Genomic DNA, 26,070 nt, shown 5'->3' with positions numbered 1-26,070 from the left:
ATCGGCGAACGCTAGCGTGAGCCAATGCAAGTAGTCCTAGTACGTAGTACAATACTGGGCAACTCGTTGCAAAGATGAGTAAAGTTCTGATCGCTATTCAGCATACATTTCCTAGGAAGTGTGTTTTTACATTATGGAAAATACCAAAGAATAGCGATCAGAACTTTACTCATCTTGCATCTACTTGCATTGGCTCACGCTAGTGTTCGCGGATATTTTTATAGTTTACTATATTCAGCATGAAACTCTCTGAGTTTCTTATTCGGTTTTAAAACAATGTGGGATTTAATATCCCCCTAATTTAAATAGTGTTTATATCGCCGAAATGAAGCCTGTTGGCTCTTTATATTTAAGCAACTGAATGGATGCACCTTTTGGACAGCTCGTATAGCAGAGTATATAAGTTCTTTTCGCTATACCCTTTGGTATTAATTTGGTCTAGCTACTCACTGATGAAGCCTCAAAAAAGGCTGAAACCGGTCTGGGTGGTGACCTCCTACCATAATGTAATAATAGCATACATTTCCTAGGAAGTGTTTTTATTCTTAGCCCTCCTGCCCAACATCACCAATAGACATCCAATAGGCATCCCTCACAGGACTTCAGTCTTTATTTATTCAAAATTTCTTCCACTTATTGTTTCTTGTGTGTTATTATAATTTTAATGTTGCATTCCTGATGATGTCTCTGTGACAGACGATTAAACCTATTGTTTAATTATTTCTCTTTGCACTGTAAGTTGTTCCCTTTAAATACAACATGAATGTAAACCAGCACCTAAGCCTAAATACTCATATGATTAATGTCATTCATATTTGTCAGCTGAAACATACGTTGCTGACTTGTTTCTTTGCATCGGATGCAAGGATACCTGTTAAATTCGACTGTGATCTGGAAGGGTGTAGTAAATGCTTTCAATATATGTAAGGAAATTTTATAGACAGAAAATTCTGGAGGGGAATAGAGAGTTGCTACTGCATTAATTTATTAAGGATCTATTATGGACAAAATATTTTTAGAGTAAGTGTTACTGAAAGATTTCCTTGACAACATCTATATACAAACTCTCAATATTTCAAAACAAAACAAAAAAATCTTTACCTTTTAGTCTACTATGTTCAGAACTATCTGCTGGGAAGAGTACATCAGGAAATAATTTTTCGAAAGGATAACCTGTATATTTGGGTCGGTTTTCTACATAGTTACGAACTGTAGGCTGAAGCCGCTTCATGAAATCTTGAGAAGGTGTACCTAATTGTTCAATTATTTTATTCCATTGATCAATATCTGGTGTTGCATGTTAAGAAACTATCAAAACTTTGTTGGTGTTCTCAATTCAGATTACAAATAATATAGACAGTTGAAATTCTTGTTTTGGTATGCAAAATAAAATAAGTAAAATGAAATAGGAGATACAACACAACAAATAACTTCCAAATCACTACCTGGTGATGTCAAATTTTAAGTTGAGCATAAAGTCTGATTAAACTCTAAGGGATTTAGGATTGTTTAGCAGAAATGATTAGGCATCTAAAGCCATGCACAAACGTAAATTATGTCTGTTAAATTTCTTGTAGCCAGTTTGTTTTTAAGTAACATCGAAACTCACTAGTATGTTGAAATTGTTTATTTTTAATTTTCAGTTAATGAATTGAAATGGCCTTAATCTCTAATGGATCATGAAGTGTGTCCTAGATGTGCTGAATTAATGTTCATGCAATATAGGCTCGATATGTAAATTATCTGTATTATTTTAGGTGACAAATTATTACTTTTTTTTAAAAAAATAAAATAAATTTAGACTTTTGGGAAGCAGAAAAATTTCTGTCAGTTACTTGATATGAATTATGATGATCTCTTGATTTGGCATCCTTTTGTTATACAGTGAAGTATTCATTATTATAATGACTATTATATTGTACCCATGATGTTTCAATGTCATCATCCATAAATTACTTCTAGGAAACTTCTTAGCCAACGATTTAAATATGAGCTACTTCAAGTCAAGTATTTTATTATTGGCAACTTCATTAGACAATTCCAACCTACTAGCAAGTAGGACAATTGCATCTCTGTTTACAAACATTCCACTTAAAGAAACATCTTTAATTAGAAAAACGTTAATTCAGGAACTAAGGGTGACTGGGATCCTAAAGGAATGCTTCAGTTTCTATATACTAATGCCAGAAGTATTAGGAACAGGACGGAAAAGTTTTTGGCGCTGGTTAGTGCAACCTCACCAAAATGTTATAGGCATTAATGAGATTTGGCTAACAGCAGATGATGTAGTTACAGGGGTAGAATGTGAAGAGTTTAGATTTTCAGGGAAGATAGGATTGGGGTAGGGATACTGCTGATGAAGCAGATGAATTGCAGCCAAAAAAAAAGAACAGAGGATAAGAAGGAAGGTGGCTGTTCATTTGAAACAGTCTGGTGTGAGATCAAGGCCAGTGATGGCGAACCTTTCTACCCAGGTGTGTCAAACATTTTTTTATTTTTTTTTTATTTTTAAATATTGACATTGTTGATGTGCCACTTGCATACATGCATTATAAATTTAACTACATAATCATAGATGGTGACTTATACATATCATATTAGTCTATTTATTTAATAGGACATTGATATAAAATCTATGAATTCATATTATACAATTAATTTAATAAACTGAAATTACAAAATTACATTACATTTAATGACTTTTCTGTTGCTGAGTGCTGGTAGAAAGTTGCTTTATAGAAGGGCTATAGTGTGTACATTTTAATGCCACACAGGCAGCGCTTGAATCATTGCTCAATCTATTTTTCCCTTTCGATTTGATATTATTTAAGGCAGAAAATAGAGTTTCACAAGAGTATGTAGAAGAGAAAATTATTAGAAGAACTTTAGCAAAGATTTTAAGAGCATGAAAGTTTCCGGGAAGGCTATTCCACACGCTTAGAATTTCACAATCTGAATTTTTACATGCGATATCATGCAGACATTCCCGCTCAAGTTCTAATTCATTTCTAAGAGCAATAAACTTTCTTTTCCAGATAGGATTACACTGGAAGTCGGCTAGTTGCATTTCTAGATCTTTTAAATCCAACTACTCAAAGCCATCTAATTTAAGATACATGAATTCTGTTTCATCAGGATACTTTATGAATTGGATCGTTTGTTCCAACATTCGAAATTGCTCAAATCTAGAAGAAAACTGCTCAGTTACTGACCTTAGAACTTCGATAGATTGGTTGATATGTTGTTCATGATTTTTGGGGCTGGTTTCGTTAAAAAAAATTTTCATTCTTGGGAAATACTTAAAATTGTTACTTTCTAAATCACAATGAAATATTTTGAGTTTATTCTCAAAACCTACCTTCGCCTTAACTGAGAGTGATCTTACACGATTTATCGCAGTTTTTTCATCAGAATACCAATATTTTTCAACATCCAAGGTGTGTCACCTGAAACCCTCAAGTGTGTCAGTGGACATATAGACTGGAAGGAAGAAAGATCATGTGACATAAAGGAAATGGAATTTATACACCTATTCAGAGATAATTACTTGAGGCAGCATGTGATGGGGGGGGGGGGGAACTAGGGATGCAACAGTATTGGACCTGATCATAGGACCAGAAGAGCTATCCATAACCAAGGTGGCCACACTCCCTCCAATTGGTGAGAAATGACCATGCAGTCTTGACTTGGGAGATTGTAAAATGAGGAATATTCTGTCAAGAAGGGATATGTGTGGAACTACAAGGGAGGTGATTATGACAAACTTAGAGGGGAAGTTTCAATCTGTGCAATGGCATAAAATACTGCAAGGGAAAGATGTTAGTAGTGCATGGGAGATAGTTGAGAGGTACCTAGAGGAAGCAATATATATATTAAATTGTATACCCAAGGTAAGGAGAATTAATCAGATAGGAGTTAGATGGGTGATAATATCATTAAGTATGAGCTACAGAATAAGAAAATGCTTCATCTTCCTTATACCCTCTTTTACCTTGCGGTGTCGAGGGTCCATCGATCATTGGACCTCACTCCGTTTACAGGATAAGGTGGTCAGCCTTATGCCCCGGTGTATCCTTTGGCCTGTAGTGTTGAGTTCTCAAGGCCAGTTTGCCTGCTTTGCAGGATGAAAAACCCCAGAATAAACTGGGGAAAAAACCCTGCTGTCCACACCCAAGACTGGCTAACTTGGCTATGGCTGAGGAAGATCCTTCAGCTCCTCACGTCACCGACGGGAATCGAACCTAGGACACTCCTTCCCCAGGCATATGGTTGTGAAGCGCATAGCCACTAGGCTAACCGTGCGGACTAAGAAAATGCTTTGAAGGGTAAATAGGGAAAAAGGCAACCAGCAAATTCACAAACAGCACAAGGCTCAGGCAAGACAGGTGACCAGCATGATAACGAAGGCAAAATCAGATTACAAGAACTAACTAGCCAAGCAGGCCAAAGGAAATCCGAAAGAGTTCTTTTGTTATGTGGCAAATAAAAGGAAGAATGACTAATAATTAAAATAGTTTAGTTACTGACCACTTTGCAAAGGTATATCATCCAAATGAGGTTACTGCTGTAACATATGTGACATAGACTGATGTGGGAATAGAATTGGATGAATTGGAGGTTCTTAGAATATTGCAGAATCTCAATGTAAACACAGCTGTGGAATTAGATGAGATATCAGCTTGGATTTTGCAAGAATGTACAAAGGAACTGGCAATGCCTCTGACTAGGCTCTTTAAGTTTCAGCTCTGGTAGAGTTACAAGGGAGTAGAAAGAGGCTAAAATAATTCCATTGCATAAGGGAGGTTGTTCTAAGACTGCATTAGCAAATTATAGACCAACCAGTATCTCAGGCATGGTAGAAAAGTACTGGAAAAATTGGCCAAAAAGAGACTTCAAGAATGGGTGGATAAGAATATGATGCTATATGAGGGGCAACAGGGATTTACCACATTGAACTGTTATGCAAATTAGAACAAATGGGGATGGACATGACACTGGTTATGTGGATAAGAGGGTGGCTGCTATACAGATATCAAAAAGTGATATATGGAGGAGTAGATTCAAGGCAAAAACAGGTGACTAGTGGTGTACAGTAAGTTTCAGTCATGGGGCCACTAATGTTTAATTTGTACATAAATGATATAGGAAATAACCCAAAAGGAAATATTCAGTTGTTTGCTGATGATGCAAAATTAGTAGAGTAGTAGTTAATCAAGGCAATGTAGAGAGCTTGCAGGATGATTTAAATAGGCTGTCATGGGCAAAAGATAATGGGTATCAGTACAACATGGAGAAATGTAAAGTTATGCATTTTTGGGATAAACAGATTTAAAGCTCTGTATCACATTGACAGCAATGTATTCCATGAAATAGAGGAAGCTAGAGATTTAGGGATGTGGTTGACAGAGAGTTAAAGTTTAGAGGACATATTGTTAAAGTAGCTCATATAATTACTTGGCTATTGAGGAACAGACTAATAAGCAGAGATAAGGAAATTGTTATTCTACTTTATAAGGCCTTGATACCCACATCTGGATTACTCTGCTCAGGTATGGTCCCCTGGGGATGAGGAAGAGGTGGAGAAGATTCAGATATGAGCAACCAAGATGGTGAGTGGTCTGTGGAATGTTCCCTATGTGGAATAGATTGAGTGTGTGTGGATTGCAGAAGTTGGTTGATAGGAGGAAAAAGATGGGATATGATAGAAACATTTAAGTTACTTAAAAGATTTTATAGGATTGATGCAAGGGAAATGTTTCACCATCTGGCTAGAGAGGCCAGAACAAGAGGTCATCCCTGAAAGATGAATAAAAGTGTGATTAGTAAGGGTGTGAGGACTAGATTATTTTGATTGAAGATTTGTGAATGAGTGGAATGGGTTGGCAGAGTCAGTTGTGAGTACTTTGTTTATAATGGGTTCGAAAGAAGGGATGATAGATTGTGTGGATATTGTCTCCTACAATGAGTTATTATACTCTTTGGAGGTGAATATTATTTACCTATTTCTTTGTGCTTTCATGTGAACTGAAGAAACCTCAAAGCACAAGTATCTCTTAAAGACCAACAAAAATCCACATATATTGAAGGATTTCTGAATACTAACTCAAACCACAATGCCACAGAGATGTATGGAATATTAAAAACACTAGTACACAGAGCTAAAACCACTTACTCAAATTACATACTCCCCCAAAAAAATGTAACTAAAATAAATATAATCTAAAAAAAAAAAAAAAATGTATATACAGGTGTCCCAAAATTCACGCAAGAGAAGTAATTTTGATAGAAAACACAGGTTTTTAATTAATAATTTAATTAATTATTAATTAATTTTAATTAATAGAAAACACAGGTTTTTAATTTAATTAATAAAATTAGAAAACAGGTTTTTAATTAAAAATTGTAATTTCTTATTGATTCATAAAGTATACAGTATAGGGTTATGCATGGAACAGATATCGGGTAAATGGCCTCCACGGCTTTGCTGGCACATACGCACTCTTTTGTTGAAATTTTCCATGACCGTTTTGCATAAATGTGGCTGAATTTCGTTGATACAGTGCTCAATTTCCTCCTTCAAGGCGTGGGTGGTCGTGGGCTTATTGGCATAAATCTTAGACTTCAAAAAACCCCAAAGAAAAAAGTCCAACGGCGTTAAGTCACATGATCTGGGCAGTCAATTATGAACACCAAAACAGGAAATTACACGACCAGGAAATGACTCATGCAGTAATTGAATTGTTTCTCGGGCTGTATGGCATGTGGCACCGTCTTGTTGAAACCACATGTCGTCCACATCCATATCTTGCAATTTAGGCACAAAAAACTGGATTATCATGTCGCAATAGCGAGCACCATTAACTGTCATTGCCTTACCAGCTGCATTTTCGAAGAAGAATGGACCGATGATACCTCCATCCCAAAATCCGCACCAAACAGTGACACGTCGTGGATGCATTTGTTTCTCAACAATCACTCGTGGATTTTCTGAACCCCAAATGTGACAATTTTGTCGATTAACAAAGCCGTCAAGATGAAAATGAGCCTCATCGCTGAAGATGATTTTGTTCGAAAAATAAGCATCCACTTGTTGTTCCATAATCCATTCAACGAACTCTCTTCGCTGTGTGCGGTCAGTAGGCTTCAGTTCTTGAGTCAATTGAATTTTGTAAGCATAAAGATGCAAATCTTTCGGGAGAATACGCTGTAGAGAGCTTCTTGAAATGCCCAATTCAAGACCACGGTGCCGAATTGATTTTCCTGGACTCTCAGCAACACTCTCATGAACCTGCTTCGACGTTTTCTGTTGACCGACTTGTTGAAGGATGGCCAGAGTGTATAAGATCACTAATTGATCCAGTTTCCTTGAATTTTTTAATTAATCTTTTCACAGTTGATGAAGTTAAATCACTATTCGGACCATATTTTGTACGAAAATTGCGAACTGTAGCTGCCAAACCTTCATTATTTTTAAAATATTGCTCAACAATGAAAATGCGTTGTTCTTTTGTGTAGCGCTCCATTTTTAATAAACCTGAACTGTCAGCTGTCACACTGTCTTTTTTTTCTCGTTGGCAACACTTTACCGCACAAATGACGCTAAATTTAAATCTTGCGTGAATTTTGGGACACCCTTTATATATATATATATATATATATATATAATGTTAGCCCTTCTCCTACCTAATAACAAACAAACCTAAGAGGGAAGAATTAGATTACAAAACAGTAGTAGTTCCTTACATTAGGAGAAGTGCTAAAATTATCAAAACAATACCCAAGAAATACCAATTAGAAACTGTACACAAACTTATGAGTGATATAAAATTTTTATTAATGGGAATGTGAGAATGGAGAGCATTCAGAGGAGAGACCAAAATGAGGACTGTTCAACAGAGTGCTTCCTATGAGGGATAGGCTGAAGTTTTATGGATTATAGAGTTCAGTTGACAAGCAGAAACGAGAGGATGTGAGAGAAACCCAAGTTTCTAAAGGAGTTTTTAGTAGATGCTAAAAAAGTTTCCAATAAATGACTGAACTGGAGAAAACAAGGGGTCATCCCTGGAAGAGGTAGAGAAAAATACTTTTCTCTGCCTCTCTTACTATCCATCTTTTCTTCCTCCTAATACTATTGTCCTCTCTTGAACCTCCTATGATGAGCATCCCTTTACTTTTCATCTCAAGAAAAATCAAACATTCTGGATAATGATGTTTTCCATAATGCATAGCAATATACATGTCATGTGCTGTGCATTATGGGACTCTGATGCGAAGTCATTTGCTTCCATATACAGTAGCCTAGTTGTGAAGACACATTGCATGCAAACTTTATTTGTGTTTGCATAAAGCATTGTTTTTCAAACTGTGGTACATGTACCACTAATGGTACATTACATTATTTTTGGTGGTACAATTTTTATACAAAATATATAAATAAATGTTCAGAAAAATGTATTTTAATATTGTAACAAGTAGACTGTTCCAAGAATTTAGCTTGTCGAATCGAATAAAACGAACAAATAAATTTTATTGCAGTTTTATGTGAATTTTCGGATGCGAAGTCTCATTAGCGTGCTATAAGGGTTTTCATATTTAATAATTATTTTGAAACAGTATTTTATGGTGGTACATATATTTTTTGATTCTTATTTAAGTGGTACAAAATTTAAAAAGTTTGAGAACCCCTGGCATAAAGGATTAAAACAGGAATATAAATTTTTTGCCTGTTATAATTTATTTCATGACCAAGCAAAAAAACTTTCTGCAACTATGACAACTTTCAGTTAAAAACACATGAAAAAGGAAAACATTAATATGAGATATATGCTAAATGAATGATATATTAAGAGGAAAATCAAAAATTGGTTGCTTAAGGATAAATGAGAGCTTCCAGGCAACCTGTGAGAAAAGCAGAGTGTCAAATGAGGCTTTTATGATAAGTTTTTCATGCCATGGAGGTCTGGTGTTAATAATGATGGTAATCCAATGTTCAATGATGTATCCAACAATCATCCCATCCCATGATGTATCCAACAATCAGGCATCCACTTAATGCTGAATGAATGAATGACAATGAGCAGTTCATATGGATTTATCGGGCCAAATTTATATTTGCTGAAATACAGTTTACATTATAGCATTATCAGATAGTATGCTAATAAGGAACCAATGGAAAGAGTGAAAAGTTAGCTACTGGAACAACATTAATAAACTCAACAGAATTAAACACAAGCACTATCAATTATAAAGTATCACTTGGAAAAGAAACTAATGGAAGAACTACAGAAACACAAGCTGACAAAATTGGTGCTAAGAGCTCATCTTCAAGTTTAATGGAATGGAGGGCACAATGAAAGAATTAAATACAAATTTAATTGTTCAAATATTTTGTTTCTGTCAAAGAGATATCACCTGGGATACAATATAAAAACTACAAAAAATACATGCAATAAGTGGAAGACTGACTGGAAAAAATATAAGGATAACTACTGCAGAGGATATAATTGAGCTATTTAATGAGCACTTCATAAAGGACTTTCATCCTTGTGAATTGACATCATGGACAGTTTGAGACCAGTAAGTGAGCAAGAGGTATATGGACAATTAAGTAAACTTGCTGTTAATAAGACTATGGGACATGATGAAATATCACCATGCATTTTGAAGGAATGTGCCAGGGAGTTGCGATCTGCCTTGGCATATTTCTTTAATATGAGTCTTACACTGGGTCAAGTTCCTAAGGAGAAGGAAAGGAAGAGTGTATTGCTTCATAAGAGAGGTGACAGAACTCAAGCTTCAAATTATAGGTCAAGCTGTGTGTCAGGTGTTGTGGTTAAAGTGCTGGAGAGGCTAGTGAGAACAGGATCCAGAACTGTGTTGACAATAGTATCTTTGATGGACAGGCCAGATTTTGCTAAAGGGAGGTCATGTTTCAGTAATCTGCTTACTTATTACAATAAGGTGACAACTGCATTGGATGAGGGAGATGGATACACAGCAATACACTTAGATTTTGCAAAATATTTTGATAGCTAATTACCAAATGATAAGTTGATAGTGAAACTAGAGTAGATGGGGTTTGATATTAGACTTGTGCATTGGATTAAAGATTGTCTATCTGAAAGGTATCAGCAAGTGTGTGTGTGTGGGGGGGGGGAGCAATATCCTGGAAGAGGAAGATCACTTCAGGGGTCTGGTTAAGTTAGGTTAGGTGAATGAGGGTGGTCAGAAAAGTTCTCGGCCTACCATAGATAGCAACACTATCGGAAAGATTTTTTTTCCTTCTAAGTTGGTACATATGTCATAATAAGAATAAAACTGATTTTCTGCATCGATTTATTACTATGGATGAGACTTGGATTCACCATTACACACCAGAATCCAAACAGCAGTCAAAACAGTGGACAGAAGCTGGTTGTTCAACGACAAAGAAGACAAAGTCGGTTCCATCAGCAGGAAAGGTCATGGCATCGGTGTTTTGGGATGTTAAAGGCATTTTGTTTATTATCATGAAAAGGGTAAACCAATAACCGGGAAATATTATTCCGATCTTTCAACCAGACTAGACGAAAAAATTCGTGAGAAAAGATACAGTTTGCAGAAGAAAAAAATCATCTTTCATCAGGACAATGCACCTGCCCACAAAGGTGTTTTGGCAATGGGAAAATTAAGGGATCTGCACTATGAATTGTTGAAACATCACCATATTCCCAAGATTTGGCTCTCTCTGACTTCTATCTCTTCCCAAAACTAAAACTCTTCCTCGCTGGTCAGCATTTTTCTTCAAATCAAGAGATAATTGCAGCTGTAGAGGGGTATTTTGCAGATCTTACTGAGAACCACTACAGGGATGGGATAATGGTGCTGGAATAAATACATTAGTTTTAAGGGAGATTATGATGAAAAATAAAAATAAGTTTGAAATTATAAATTCGTTTTTTCATTGTTAGGCCGAGAACTTTTCAGACCACCCCCTTGTATGTTCAAGACACTGGAGAAGATTTGAATGGGGATATTCAGTTGTTTGCAGATGATGTAAAGTTGGGGACAAACTATGAGGAGTAGAACAGATGTTGTGGCCTTACAGGAAGACTTGAATAGACTGAGTGAATGGGCAAGGAATTGCCAGTTTAATGTTGCAAAATGTAAGGTTTTAAATTTGAAAAACAAAAATGGGATGTAGAATTTCTGCTTCGTGGGGGATATATTGTTGGAGGTAGAGGAAATAAGAGATCTTGGGGTGATGGTGGATATGGATTTAAAATTTAGAGGATGCACTGCTAAAATTGTGAGAATAACACAATCTGGCAATGATTCTGGTTCCATTGTATAATGACCTCTGGTTGAAAGGTTAATACGTTGGCTATTCATAACTTATTTTTCAGGAAATTACAATGTATACACTAAATATTAATTATAATTTTAATTAATACTTCCTATATTTCGGCAACATTACATTGCATTATGGATCACAAAGGAATGATATGTGCATACCAGCACTATCAGTGAGTAAATGAGGCTGAAGAAAGGAAACCAAAGTCAGGTCTACAGTCCTAAATGGCATCCCCTAGTGCGCTAAATGGGTGGTCTTGGTCATTAGGCTAAAGATCCGAGGATGAGTGCTTTGCAAATTTGGGGCATGCACCCAAATTTGTTGAGGTTTGGAAAGTTTCTCAGGACTCAGCAGGTGCAATGGCCTTCTTCCAGTGTATTCTGTGGTGAGTATCCAAAGCATGATCAGCAAGTCCAGAACAGCTGTAATGATGGTAATGGATGTAGCCCATGTGTTCAGAAATTCTGATATTGACTGTCTTGCCTGGTTTGGCCATAGTAGGACAGTTTGAAACTGCAATGTAGGTAAGTTGAGGCAAGGTGGCTGGTTTTTGGTGGAGCAGATAAGGGATTCCAATTTTTTGTGTGGCCTGTAAGTGGTTGCAAGGTTGTATTTCCTTAGGATTTTTATTAATTTTTCAGATGTGTCCCAAATATATTATTATTATTATTATTGTTATTATTCTAAGACTCCATGGAGTCACAGACTCATCTAGGAGGTCCCTTTGTCATGCACACACAACTCATCATACCATGCCTTAAACACATTCAAATTCTCTGCAGACACCATGCTTTCAGGCAATACATTCCAATCATTCACAACTCTCCATGCAAAAAAAAACCTGCTTCTCACTCCCTTGCTCACACCTTATACAGCTTCCAGGGATGGCCTCTTATTATCCCCCAATCTACACCATTTCATGAAAAATTTCAACATTAATCCTATAACAACCCTTTACCAACTTTTAGATCTCTATCATATCACTCTCTTCCTCCTATCCACTAGACTCTGTAAATTGCATTGTCTCAACCTTTCTTCATATTTAACATTCCAGAGATCAGAAACTATTTTGGTCAATCACCTCTGGACCTTTAAAAATATCTCTTCAACCTTTTGAAAACCAGTTGACCAAATCTGTGCACAGTAGTCCATATGTGGCCTAATCAGAGCCTTATACAAAGGAACCAGAATCTCCTTACTTCTACAAGTCTGTGTCATCTGCATCATTGCCAGAATTTATGTTGTCCTCACAATTTTGGCAATACGGCCTCTAAAATTTAGATCCTTATTTACCATCACCCTAACATCTCTTATATCCTTCTCCTCCAACAATATATCCCCCACCATTCTACGTCCCATTTTTTCCAAATTTTAAAACCTTACATTTCTCAACATTGAACTGGCATCTCTGCTCCTGTACCCATTCACTCTGTCTATTCACCTTCTTGTAAGGCCACAATATCTGCTTTACTCCTCATAGTTTGTCGTAAATATGGAATGGTGTAGATTTTGTGTGATTCTGCTCTGAAGGGAGGGGAGGAAAGATGGGTTATGGTTACAGGGTTTAATATTTTGTGGATTTTTTTGGAGATTGTAGACATTGGCTAGAAAGTGTTTGAGAATGTGGTCAAGTTCAGTGGTCAGTGCACTATCAGAACTGATTAATTTTTAATTATACAAATTATTGAAATAATTACCATGGTAAAATAAAAACTTCAGTTTAATATAAGCCAAAATAATCACTCAATGTTTCAACCTTCACATTAAGGTCATCATCTGGAGTATACCACATATGTACAAAGAAACAAGCTACACTACAATCTACATGGCATTACATTAATTTGGTCAACTGTTAAAACTACTGGCCTGACCTCTGGTGAAAAAAAACCGCCTACTACATTAATGCTAGAGTCCTGTTGTTATCCATTTGGTTACAAAAAATAAATAAAGCTAAGGAGCAACATGCTTTCACACAATTACTCATATAAGTACACATAAATTAGAACAAAACAGTATGGATGGTGGTCAATAAGTGCTGAAAATATTGCTTAGAGTATTAAAGTCAGGGTTTACTGGAAAACTTGAACTTAAGTGGGCTGGATGTGTATCATTCAAATTCTTGTGATTTTTATGCCACCAATATTGTTAAGATTAGGATGGTCGATCAAAATTTCACAAGCTTCTTTAAACAAAAACTTGGTAAGAACGTAAATTTAAAGAATTGCCCATCTGTCCACTTTATTCAAATCCTCTTGAAGGCCTACCACATCTGCACTATTACTAATAACCCTTCCCAGCTTCACATAATTTGCAAACAACTGAATATCCTCTTGCAATCCATTGACAATGCTGTTGATATAAAGGTTAAACAAATCAGGTCCCAGTACTGAACCCTGTGGGACTCCACTTGTAACCTTCTGCCTCCTTGATACTGCTCCCCCATACACAACTTTCTGATATCTATAAGATAGCCAATCCTGAATACAGTTCAATAACCTGACATCTAAACCAATGTGCTGCAACTTAAATATCAACTTATCATGTGGCACCCTGTCAAATGCCTTTGTAAAATCAAACAGCAGAATATGCCTTTCCCTCATCAACTTATCTTGTCACTTTATTATTACTAAACCAAGCCCTTAACAAATCCATGCCGACTCTCACAGATAACATCATCCTCATCTGCCCAACACTGTATATGACCCCTCACTAATTTCTCCCAAATCTTAATAACTATTGATGAAATACAAACTGATCTATAGTTTGACACTTCCAGTCTGCTACCGCCCTTATGCAATGGCACTATCTTACTCTCCTTGGGCACCTTTTCCATGGCCAGACTTTTATTGAAAAACTATGGTCAATGAAGCCATAAGTTCTGCAGCACATTCTCTCAAAACCCATGGCAAAATTCCATCCAATCCAATTGCTTTATTGACATTCACAGTACTCAGTATTTGAAACACATTTACTTCTTGCACTTCTAAACCTTGAACCTGACCTATCCTTCTAGTATTAAAATTACTTCTCCAGGATGAACTATCCTAATAAAGTGTTCATTGAAAAACTCTACTATATCCTTTGCATCAGTCAATCTGGTCTCCTGTTTTTATCCAACAATATCATTCGTCCACAATCATTTCTCCTCTTACTGGCCACATAGCAAAAAAATTCCTTAGGATTATCTTTGGATCTCAGGGCCAATCTCTTCTCATATTCCAGTTTTGCCTTCCTTACCCTACTAGTCACTCTCCTGGCCTGAGTCTTATTCTTCCTGCATCTACTCTCCACCCCTCTCCTTATATTTCTTCCATAATGTCTTTTTTACCTGCAGTTCCCATTCGATATTATTTGTCATCCACTTCACACAGAATTGTGTTCTTCTCTTCTTCATTCGCGGTATACAACTTGCAATTGCTGCTAATAAATATTCCTTCATAAGATCCCAAGCACTGATGATATCTCACCCTTCCAATTCCTCCCTCCATTGAATCTTGACAGAAGGGATGACCTCTAGGAATTCAGTGACCTGAGTGAAATCCTCTCTCCAAACAGGTCTCTGCAATGCTGGAAGATTTCTGCCTTATAATTCCACATACCTTCCTTTCTCTTTGATACTCATTCATGTCTATTCATCTTCCAAGTCAAAACCACATGGTCACTCTCTCCAACTGGGAGCACAGATGCCATCTCAGTTATAATCAGATCTTCTGATGCTATGACCAAATCCAAAACTCTTGAATCTCGTGTTCCTTCTGCTGTATGTTGTCTAAGACATTTGTCCCTCAAGAATTACAGAAATTCCCTCTTCCCAATTAATACTGCTGTAGTTAAAATCAACCATGGTAATCATTCTTTTTGTAGTCACCAAGCTCAACATCTACTGCTCTTCATCCTCTATGCTCCCTGGCTTGTAGCAACACCCACTAAATATCCTATCCTGCCAACCTATACTTCATACCATATGCTTTCGAAACCATTAGTAACACTGCCCTCCAAATCCTCCACTCTGAAAAGACGTAAGCCATCACTTACATTAAGCAGTACTCCACCACCACGTTTGCCCTTCTTATCCTGTTGAAAAATGCTATACCCTGCTACTTCTATTCCTGTCAGTATATCATCCTCCATCAACCATGTCACAGAGATCCCAATAATCTTTGGACAGGCAGATGCTATCAGCAGCACCAATTCATCTTTGTTATTCTGGATAATCCTGGCATTAGTATAAAGAAACAAGGCATGGGCACCGTTTCTATACTTATCATTATTCCCTCCAGACTCCACTGGATTCAGCATTACCTGATGTATTCCCCCCCCCCCCTTCTCCCAAGCACATATTCCCACAAGAGGCCTCCCCTGCTACCATCCACCCTGATAATTCTTAGTTTCCCTGCATTGACACACTGACTTCTTCAGAGAACAGCTTTCTCTCCAGATGCCTATGTCCACACACACACACACCCCCCTTCAATCTATTCTCATAGGGAGCATTTCAAAGACCTCTCACTGGCTTGGTTATTCATCTGGATCCCTTCCACCACCACCTCATTCCCAAGAAGCCTAGATGACCAAGTCTGGTCACAGCAGTGCAGATGTAGCACTGCTGTAACCAGAGCACTGATGTGGCCAAATCACAGCCTCTCTTTTAAAGTTACACAGTAGTGTTCAGCATTCCTTTTTTTTGAACAAAATTATGGAGACTATGACTATGTCAGGAATAATTACTTTAATTTCCTAACATGACATTTCAACCTTCATATTAAGGTCATCTGGAACACACGCACACACACACACAAGCTACATTACAATTCATACAATATGCCAAAGTGACAGTAATTTGACTAATCATTATTCTACTGGCCTGACCTCTAATGAGAAAAAAAAAAAAAAAAAAAAACTACATCAAAGCTATATTCTATTTTTACATGACCAGAAAATAAATTCATATTATTTTTTATAACATGTAGAAGCTGGGCAGTGTCTGCATGTGTGTGTGTGTAAACTACCAACAGGAACTAGCTTTAGCATATGTATTTAGCTTTAGCGAAACCCATCTTTTCCACATCGGGAGGGATGGGTTTCACATTTTCATAACACATATGGTATGTCAGTTGTAACGTTTTTAATAAAATTTTATTTGTAAAATTATTATTTATGAAATGTCTTAATGCTGTTGAAAATCTCAAATGCAATTCAAATTGTACACACACACACACACAAACTTATGCATCTTTGTTTTGCTTTAGAAAATTTGTTTTACATAAATTACGTGCTTTCTGTACTCATTGACTGTATTATAAACAGTTGCTATGTGTATTTTCTGCTAATGAAAATTTGAAAGAGGACGTTAGATACTACAATAAAACTGTTTCTGGCATGCATGTAGCATAGCATTTGTGGGAAGAGACATGTTTTTTATTATGATAGGTTCTTCTAAATGTCTCTAATTACAAAATTGTTATTAAATATAGTACACAAATTGTAAATGTCATCAATCTGTATTTAGTGATACAATAAATCACTGTTTTTCTTGCTTCTGCAGTATAGTCTGTCGGGGAGTTAATGTTTCTAGTTTTCTTAAAGAACAGATATGGTCAATAAAAATTCATATATTCCTGAATGAAAATGAATCCAACAAAATACTGGAATATCTCAGATATCTATTATTGATAAGACAGAAGAGATGCTAACAAAAAGTAAAACGTAAATGAATGTAGATTTGTGAAAGGGTGGATAATTCTGACAGTGGTTGGAAATCATTTATGTATATATTACTATGCAAAAAAAGTTTATACTGATCATTTGTGAATAAAAGAAAATTCTTAGAAATTCAAGCAAAATAAAAATAACACAAAAATAAAAACACATAAGCACAACAAATTTTATAAGATGATCTGCTGCTCCATGTATTCCTGCCGTGCCTAGATAAATCAACTCATCACTGGATTAGTCCCTCCCTACAGTTATTTGCTGAGCTACCAAATGTACACAGCTGCTGTTTATTATTGGTTAGTTAGTTTTATTTTGTGGACAAATCTCTTTCATTCTCTTCATAATTTTTTTTAAATTATATCATCATTATGTCAAGAGTTTATAGGATCCATTGTTTTTCGCTCCACCCAGCAACTTATAGGACACAATATCACAAATGTTAATTATAAATAATTCATTTCCAATAATGAAAGTATTTCTACACAGACGTTCTTGCCTTTACATTTCCCATTTACATGGCTGATCAATGCCTATTCACATATTTACATCAGTTAGTAATTCAAATACATTAACCAAATGTAACATTCTCCTTAATTATTGTTTTCTAATATACCCTAAAATGAACACATTAGTTCTTTCCCCCTCACATAAATTTGGTTACAGCCGAAGAACCATGATGTTATGTTGCACATCAGCCAGAACAAGGATGAAATAGCTGGGGGAGGGGGTAATCCAACCCACCATGGTTAGGGTGGTAAAGAGGGAGTTTTGATCACTCCCTATGTGAACATGTTAATACAGTAATAGTGGTTTAATCCTTTATCCAAGTGTAAGCAAACAAAGTTTGCACCTGAAGTATCTTCAGGACTGAGGCAACTCGAGTAAAGGTGGATCAAGCTCTCATCACTCCTTGTCTTAGTATAAAGGATTAAACTAAATTTATTATAGTCTAACCAAGTGGAGGAAAAACTTCCAACAAAGCAATAGTGGTGGCCTAATCAATAATTTAACATAAATTTTATATTAAGGCTAAAATCCTGGAGTACTATTCCTAATTATATTTTATACTGACCTCTTAGAACAAAAGGTTATTTGGGTAAAATATGTACCAGCAATATTCTTGAGATTTTTAGACCTTCATTATTGTTGAGATTAGGATGATCAATTTGAATTTCACAGGTCTCCTTAAATTTGCACTCATACCACATTTTGGTGTGAAATAATAAACAGGTACCTTTCCAGGCAATTCTGTGTAGAGTAACCGGGTATGATCAGAAAGGACATATTTACCATAGTTATTAAATGTGTCATTTATGTTCCTTTTTCAGGATAAGAATTGTGCATCCAGTTTCATCTATATAGCGCAGATTACAGGTGCACTGAATGCAGTATACTCCAGGGTGGAGCAGGGGAGGAAAGCGATCCTTGGAGGAGTTGAATAAGTTCTTTAATTTTGCAGATTTAAAGGTTGCTGTTCATGAGTTTGTTTTCTGGCCATGTAAAAACAGCTTTCATGTGGATTTTTTTTTATTCCTCACTAGAGATCAAGCCTGTAGAATAATGGTTGATCAAATTAGTATCATTCTGGCATACTGTTTGAATTGTAATGTAGCTTGTCTGTATCTATGAGTGTGTGTATGTACTACAGATGATGATTTAATATGAAGGTCGAAACATCACTTTGGGAAATTAAAGTAATTATTCTTAACACAGTAGTAATCAACATAATTTTTTAAAAAAAATGAATGATGGCCTTATAAAGAGGGATAATTTCATCCATATTTTTACTCCTGTGTTTATCATCATATTCCTGACATGTACCCTCAAGGGATGTACAGGATATAATAGTACTACATGAAAAATTTACATCATCACTAACTTCCTATCCACAATTTTCTTCCAAATCAATCTGTTACCTGTCAAACCTCCAACATTATCAGATCTCATATTTCTGTCTTATAAGGTCCTTTTTACCATATCAGTCGACTTAATATCTTGGTCTTCCTCTGGGTTTTTTTTCCCTGCCAACCTGGCAGAGAACACACAATCATCAAATTCCTGACATTTATCCTCAATGGGTGTACAGGATATGATAGTACTACAGGAAAAATTTACATAATTACTAACTTCCTACCTAAAATTTTCTGCCAAATCAATCTGTTACCTGTCAAAGCTATAACATTGTCAGATCTTATATTTATATATCTGTCTTCTAAGGCACTTTTTACTACCTGGGAGAGAACACTTGTTTGGCTAATCTTTCCTCGCCCATTCTGTTTAAGTGACCATACCACCTGAGATTAGCTCTGCTAACGCATTCCTGGATGCTGACAATGTCAAGTTCTTTCCTAATATCCTCGTTTTTAATATGATATTGTCATTTATGCTATCTGTTCATGCCCCTAATCTTTATCAGGACCTCTCATATCTGCGGTCTCTAGTCTTTGGTGAAGTGTTTTACTTCTGACCCAGCTCTCAGATCCATAAGTTAAAATTGGTTTGAATACTGACTTGTATACAGCTAATTTAGTGTTTTGACTAATTTCTCTCTTATTCCATATAAATGTATTCAATTGACTTCCTACCATACCAGCTTTGTTGATTCTGTTGTCTATTTCAATATTTAATTTACCATCTTCACTAAAAATCGAACCTACGTAGCTGAAATGTTCTATAGGTTCTCCATTCACAATACAGCTGATATTTTCAATGCTTCTGCCTATTTTCATTATCTTTGTCTTGTTATTGCTGGCCTTCATACCATATCTATCACAACAGTTATTCAATTTAGTCAGGGAATCTTGCAGACTTGTAGCGGATTTATTTAGAAGTATAAAATTGTCTGCATAAAGCAAGGAGCTGACATTAACATCTCCAATTTTGATATCAGGTTTAATACCACTTTCCTTCATAACGTAATCCATATAGATAATGAATAACAGAGGTGATAACATACATCCTTGTCTGACACCAGATTTAACATTAAACCATCTCCCTGTACTTCCTTCAATTCTAACTGTTGACTTACAACTCAATAAAGACTAAGTATTGCTTGATGTAATGATCCACTGACACCATACAACTGTAGCGTTTTGAATAGCTTCTCTCTTGGCACCTTGTCATATGCCTTTTCCATATCTGATGATGATGATGAACAGCCTATTTTTCTATCCACTGCAGGGTGAAGGTCGCTCCCATTGAGGAAGGTTTTTGGGTCTACTACTCCCATGGAGACCAAGTCCATATTGGGAGAGTGTATCTATACTTGGGTGAATGAATGTATGAAGGTGGAATACAATCACAAACATCCATGTGCAGGTGGGATTCGAACCCACAGCCTCTTGTTCAGAGAGTGGATACGCTAACCGCTCGGCCTTTTCCATATCTACGAAACTTAAATACAGATCTTTGTTATATTCCCATGATTTCTCAACAATTTGTTGTAAAGTGAAAATCTGATCCTGACAGCCTCCATATGGCCTGATTCCAGCTTGTTCTTCACTAAACTTCTCTTCTACAATTGTTCTCAACTGTTTTTCAAGTATACTTGCATAAATCTTACCAGGAACAATCAGTAGATAAATATCTCTGTAATTCTCACATTCAGTTTTATTTCCCTTTTTATATATGGGTACTATGACAGCTCTACTGTAATACTCTATAATTCGTCCCTCTGTCCAGTGTGCTTTCTTCTTTTCCTTCGCTGTCTCTTTAACTTCCTGTATCTACCATGGAGTTCTGATTTTTCTATCCTTGCAGACAACCTCACCATACCTCTGTGGCTGAATCAACCAGTGTTTTCTTCAAGGCTTGCCACTGAATCTCCAAGGTTTGGTTCCTGTTCTCAAACAGGTTCATTTTTTCTTAAATAACCTTTCTGTATTTTAGTTACAGTTCACATCTGAGAGCTGCTCAAGTTTTACTTGCTTTAAATGTTCTACTTTTCAAAATGAAATTCAATTTTATCGTGCTCAAGATTAAATAGTGATCACTTCCAATTTTAAATCCTCTGTACACTCTGGTGCCCTGCACCAGGGAGAAAACGTCGCTCTCAACAATAACATAGTCAATGAGATGTTGAAAGTTTATTTTTCACTTGGTTAGAGTATAAGAAATTTAGTTTAATCCTTTATCTAAGTGTGAGCAAACAAAGTTTGCGCCTGAAAGTATCTTCAGGACTGGGGTAAGGTGGTACAACACTAGGGCACTCCTTGCAAAGGTGGAGCAAGCTACCAACACTCCTATCTCAGTATCTCCCATAATGCAAACCACATCTCCTTGCAGATTTGTCTAATGTTATGCATTAAGGGAAGGGCCAGTTTAGACCTTTATTGAGGTCTCTTCAGTGGGAGCCAGGCCCTTAATGCATAACATTAGACATATCTGCAAGGAGATGTGGTTTGCATTATGGGAGATACTGAGACAGGAGTGTGGGTAGCTTGCTCCACCTTTGCAAGGAGTGCCCTAGTGTTGTACCACTTTACCCCAGTCCTGAAGATACTTTCAGACGCAAACTTTGTTTGCTCACACTTGGATAAAGGATTAAACTAAATTTCTTATACTCTAACCAAGTGAAAAATAAACTTTCAACATCTTTCTCTAAATCCAGAGTAATTTATTAAAAAAGGGTGGCACACCATTTGGCAACTCCTATAGGTAGAGATGACCTGCTAATGCTTCTGCCTGGTATCTCCACTTGGGCCTGGCTCCCACTGAAGAGACCTCAATAAAGGTCGAAACTAGTCTGGGTTGTGGCCCTACCCTTAATGCATAACATTAGACATATCCGCAAGGAGATGTGGTTTGCATTATGGGAGATACTGAGATAGGAGTGTTGGTAGCTTGCTCCACCTTTGCAAGGAGTGCCCTAGTGTTGTACCACCTTACCCCAGTCCTGAAGATACTTTCAGGCGCAAACTTTGTTTGCTCACACTTGAATAAAGGATTAAACTAAATTTCTTATAGTCAATGAGACTTTTCTTATTCCTTGCCTCTTCTCTCCATGTGAATTTGTGCACATTTTTATGTTGGAAATGGTGTTAGTAATAACCAGTTCATGTCCTGAGCAGAAATCCAACAGATATTTGCCATTATTATTAGCTTTGCTCTTTTCTCCAAATTTTCCCAAAATATTTTTGTATGTCTCGCAATCATTTCCTACTCTGTTATTTAGATCCCCAACAGGGACCAACTTTTCCTTTTTCATTGTGTCAGTTGTTTTCCCTAAAGCCTCAAAAAATTCCTCCACTTCTACCTTAGTAGAACCTTCTGTTGGACCATAGGCACAAATAAGTCTCATTGTCCAGTTCCCCATTCTGATATTTGTCCACACCAGTCTACTTGAAATTGCCTGCCATTCAAGAAGATTAGCCTCGTATTTAGTGTTGAATACTATGGCTACTGCTTTTCTTTGATTGTCATTGCCTGAATATAACATTTTGTGTTTATCGATCAGAAAGATCTCACCAGTTTTGTCTTTTTTGTTTCAATCACTCCCTATTATGTCAATCTGATACTTATCGAATTCCTCAGCTAGCCTCATTTCTTTGCCATTCAGGCTTCTTATGTTGATAGTACTGATCTTGAACTCTAGTGATGTTGAGTTGGGGTATGTTTTAGGATTTGTTCCAGTAGCTGACTTTTTGCTGTTTGCCCTGGTTCCCTGGCAAAAACAATGGGGATCTTGTTTAAGCGGCGACACCCCAGCCGGCATGAAATTCTGCCATGTTATACCATCAATTTTATGTTGTGGTTTAAACCAATAAGAATACAATTTGGTCGGCTAAATCCCAGATGGCCAGCCCATCCTCGTTCACTTCTCTGCATTCCTTCAAAGGTTATGTGGAGGTCTCCTCTCAGTTATACAGCTTTGACTCTTAAGCACCTTGTGTGTTTTTCATCATCCAAGGGTGGCAGGGTTTTATCCTCTCAAAAACTCTGGTTTTTATCCCACAAAACAGACAATTAGAACAAATGCAATTAACAGATACAGTATACTGCTCTCATAGCCTGAGTTACTTTGGCCATAAATTCAAATCAACCAACAACTATTACAACCAAATCCCTAGCCTAATTAAATTTAAAACATTAGATTGACAACCATTATCATCTGTTACAATGCCAATTTATTTAAATCATCCTGCAGGATATCTACATTTCCTTTATCAACTGTTGTCCTCCCCAGTTTTCATCATCAGCAAACATCTCAATACCCCCCCCCCCAAAAAAAAATCATTCACTATTAATATACAAATTAAAGAATAGTGGTCCTAGTACAGAGCTTTGAGGCACTTCACTAGTCACCTTCATTCTTCTGGATTCTACTCCACCATATACTACTCTCTGGTCTGTCTATTAGGCATCTTATTGTAGTATAAACTGAGTAGGAGTGAAATGATCTTATTAAACAAGAGATCCATAAGGTGAGTAAGATGTGGAAGGAATATTGTGAGAATAAGGGATGAGAGGAGTTATGAAATATATAAAAGAAAGTCCGAAAAGTTATAACTATTTGTACTTTCAAAAGCCAAGCTGGAGTATGAAAAGAAATAGTGTACAGGCTAAAAGCAACCCAAAAGAATTTTATTGTTATGCTGCAAGAATGTGAAGAAACTTTAATGAATGCAGATGAGAGGTGTTCTGTGTAGAAACGAATTCCATTGTTCAAATAATGAGTGCTCACTTCATTAAGACCTATCAAACCTGGTGTGAGTGTAACACAGTGCACAGTGCTACCACTACATTAAGCAAAGCGATAGAGGTGCATGAAAATGAGCTGCTAGAGCTGTTGGATAGATGGGATATCAGCACATATGGTAAAGGAATGTTCAGCCACGAGTCTTTTTAGTGGGTTAACCACCCAAAAGGTACTCGATGCAGAGGAAGACCCTTAAAAAGATGGAATTGAGTCCAGAACAGGCCACTTGGCCTATAAGCCTGAAAGGAAGAAGAAGAATGTTCAGCCAAACTGGCTAGGCCCTTGACATATTTTGTATAATTTGAGCCTCAGATTCCACAGGAATGGAAAGAATGTATAATAATCCCACTGTACAAGCATGGTGCAAAGAGTCTAAATATCTTATTAGTATCTCTGGAGTGGTTGTGAAGATTTTAGAGAAGTTGATATAAACTTTCAATGGTATGACAAACACTATACTTTGCAAGGAACAGCATGGGTTTACCAAAGGGAGGGCATTCCTGAAAAGTTTGCTTCATATTTTATAATAATGTTACAGCTGAGTTGGATAAAGGAAATGGATGCACTTTATAATGCTGGACTTTGTTAAGATACCATATGAAAGGCTGTTGCATATAATAGAGAATATGGGATATAAACTATAGACTTTGATAAGTAGATGGCTAAGAGATGGGTATCAGAAAGTAGTATATGAGAGGAAGTGAATCTGCCAGATTTAAGGTGTCTAGTAGACCCCAAGAATGAGTCCTTGGACCAGTGTTGTTCAATCTATAAAATAATGATACTGAGAAAGACTTGCAGCAGATATTCAATTATTTTCTGATGATGCAAAGGTAAGCAGGGCACAATCAGGGATGATATTGATATACAGCACTTATAGAATGATTTAAATAGATTAGAAGTGTGTGGCTATCAATTTAATGTTAGTAATGAAGTTATGCACTTTAATGTGATGAGATAACCAATGGCATATTACACACTGGTAGGATTAGGCTTCAAGAAACTGATGAGGAGGATCATGGAGTTATGGTGGAATAGGAATTTGATGTTCATATCAAAAACTGCAAATACAATTCATAAAATAATTACGATGTTGAAACAAACTACACTAACATATAAGTAAATGATTTTGTCTCTTTATCTTGATACAACCATAAAGACCACTGTGTACAGATTTAGTTTCCTGGGTTCCAAGGGGATAAAGAAGTTGTGGAAAGACTGTATGGGAAAGTTTTGAAGATGATATTGAGATTATGGAATGTAGGTTATGAGGACAGATTGAGAGTATGTGGACATGAGAAGTGATAAGATACAAGTCTATAAACTTCTGAAAGGGTGTTATATCAGTTGATGAAATTTTTCTTTATACAGGGAGAGAACAAGAGGGTACCTGTGGAAGTTCAGTTTGTGTTCAGTTAGGAAAGGAGTCACAGCTAGATTTTTCACTCATTAAGTGGTTTGCCTATTGAAGTGGTGAGTGCATCTAGCATGAATGAGTTTAAGTGAAGGCATGACAGCAACATGCCTATAGCCTCTCTCAATGAGTCCTCGACTCCTTGTAGATCTCTAATAATAATAAATAATTTGAATTAAAGTTAAGCTGAATTCACACTAATAGGGATTGTGAAGAGTAGATTAAGGAATGCAGAAAGACTACTTAAAAGGATATTATTTTAATTATAAAAATAATCCTTTGGAAAAACAAAAGTAAATAAAGAAATAAATAAAAGTGGAGAAAGGAGAAGAGAATGCCTATTTGTATGCTCAATATTTTACAATTCACTGTTTCAAAATGTAATCTTCTTCTTGGCTAGTTGTTTTAATAACATCAGAAAACTAGAATTATGAATTTCACAAGATTAGATTTTGTGGTAGAATTTATTTTAAATACAGATAAGAACACTGCTATTCTCAGGTATATGGATAGTGTAGTTGTTCATATTGTCCACACAGTTAGCCAAGTGGTTACACGTTTAGCAACCGTATGCCTGGGAAAGGAGTGTCCTGCATTTGATTCTCGTCGCTGACGTGAGAAACTAAGGATCTTTCTCAGACATAGCCAAGTTAGCTGGTCTTGGGCATGGACTGCAGGGTTTTTCTCCCCAGTTTATCTGGGGTTTTTCCTCCTGCAAAGCAGGCAAACCGGTCTTAAGAACAAAACGCTTCACAGACAATTACACATGGTTGGGCATGGGGGTAACGACTCCACCTCATAGTGAGTTATGAAACCCAAAAATGGGAGGCCAAGGCCCTACATGGGGCTGTAGTGCCTAAGAAGTTGTTCATATTTGATATTTTTTTTGGGGAGTAACATTTGCCCAACTAA

At 36.5% G+C, this 26,070-nt stretch overlaps 1 protein-coding gene across 3 annotated transcripts in view; it reads right to left on the bottom strand.

The window, feature by feature from the left end:
* The window catches only part of bsk (mitogen-activated protein kinase dJNK), a 462,799-nt gene that overhangs the window by 162,930 nt on the left and 273,799 nt on the right, over window positions 1–26,070 (bottom strand). For all 3 annotated transcript variants that reach the window (XM_090404432.1, XM_090404431.1, XM_090404430.1), the window contains exon 8: window positions 1,102–1,287. In XM_090404432.1, the coding sequence (XP_090260558.1) occupies window positions 1,102–1,287 (186 nt within the window). The remainder of the gene's footprint in view (window positions 1–1,101; window positions 1,288–26,070) is intronic.

Source organism: Typopeltis vanoorti, chromosome 14 (assembly GCF_054136105.1).
Source record: "Typopeltis vanoorti isolate ZY-2024b chromosome 14, IOZ_Tvanoo_1.0, whole genome shotgun sequence".
Taxonomy (NCBI): domain Eukaryota; kingdom Metazoa; phylum Arthropoda; class Arachnida; order Uropygi; family Thelyphonidae; genus Typopeltis; species Typopeltis vanoorti.
This window is presented reverse-complemented; position numbering and strand designations above follow the sequence as displayed.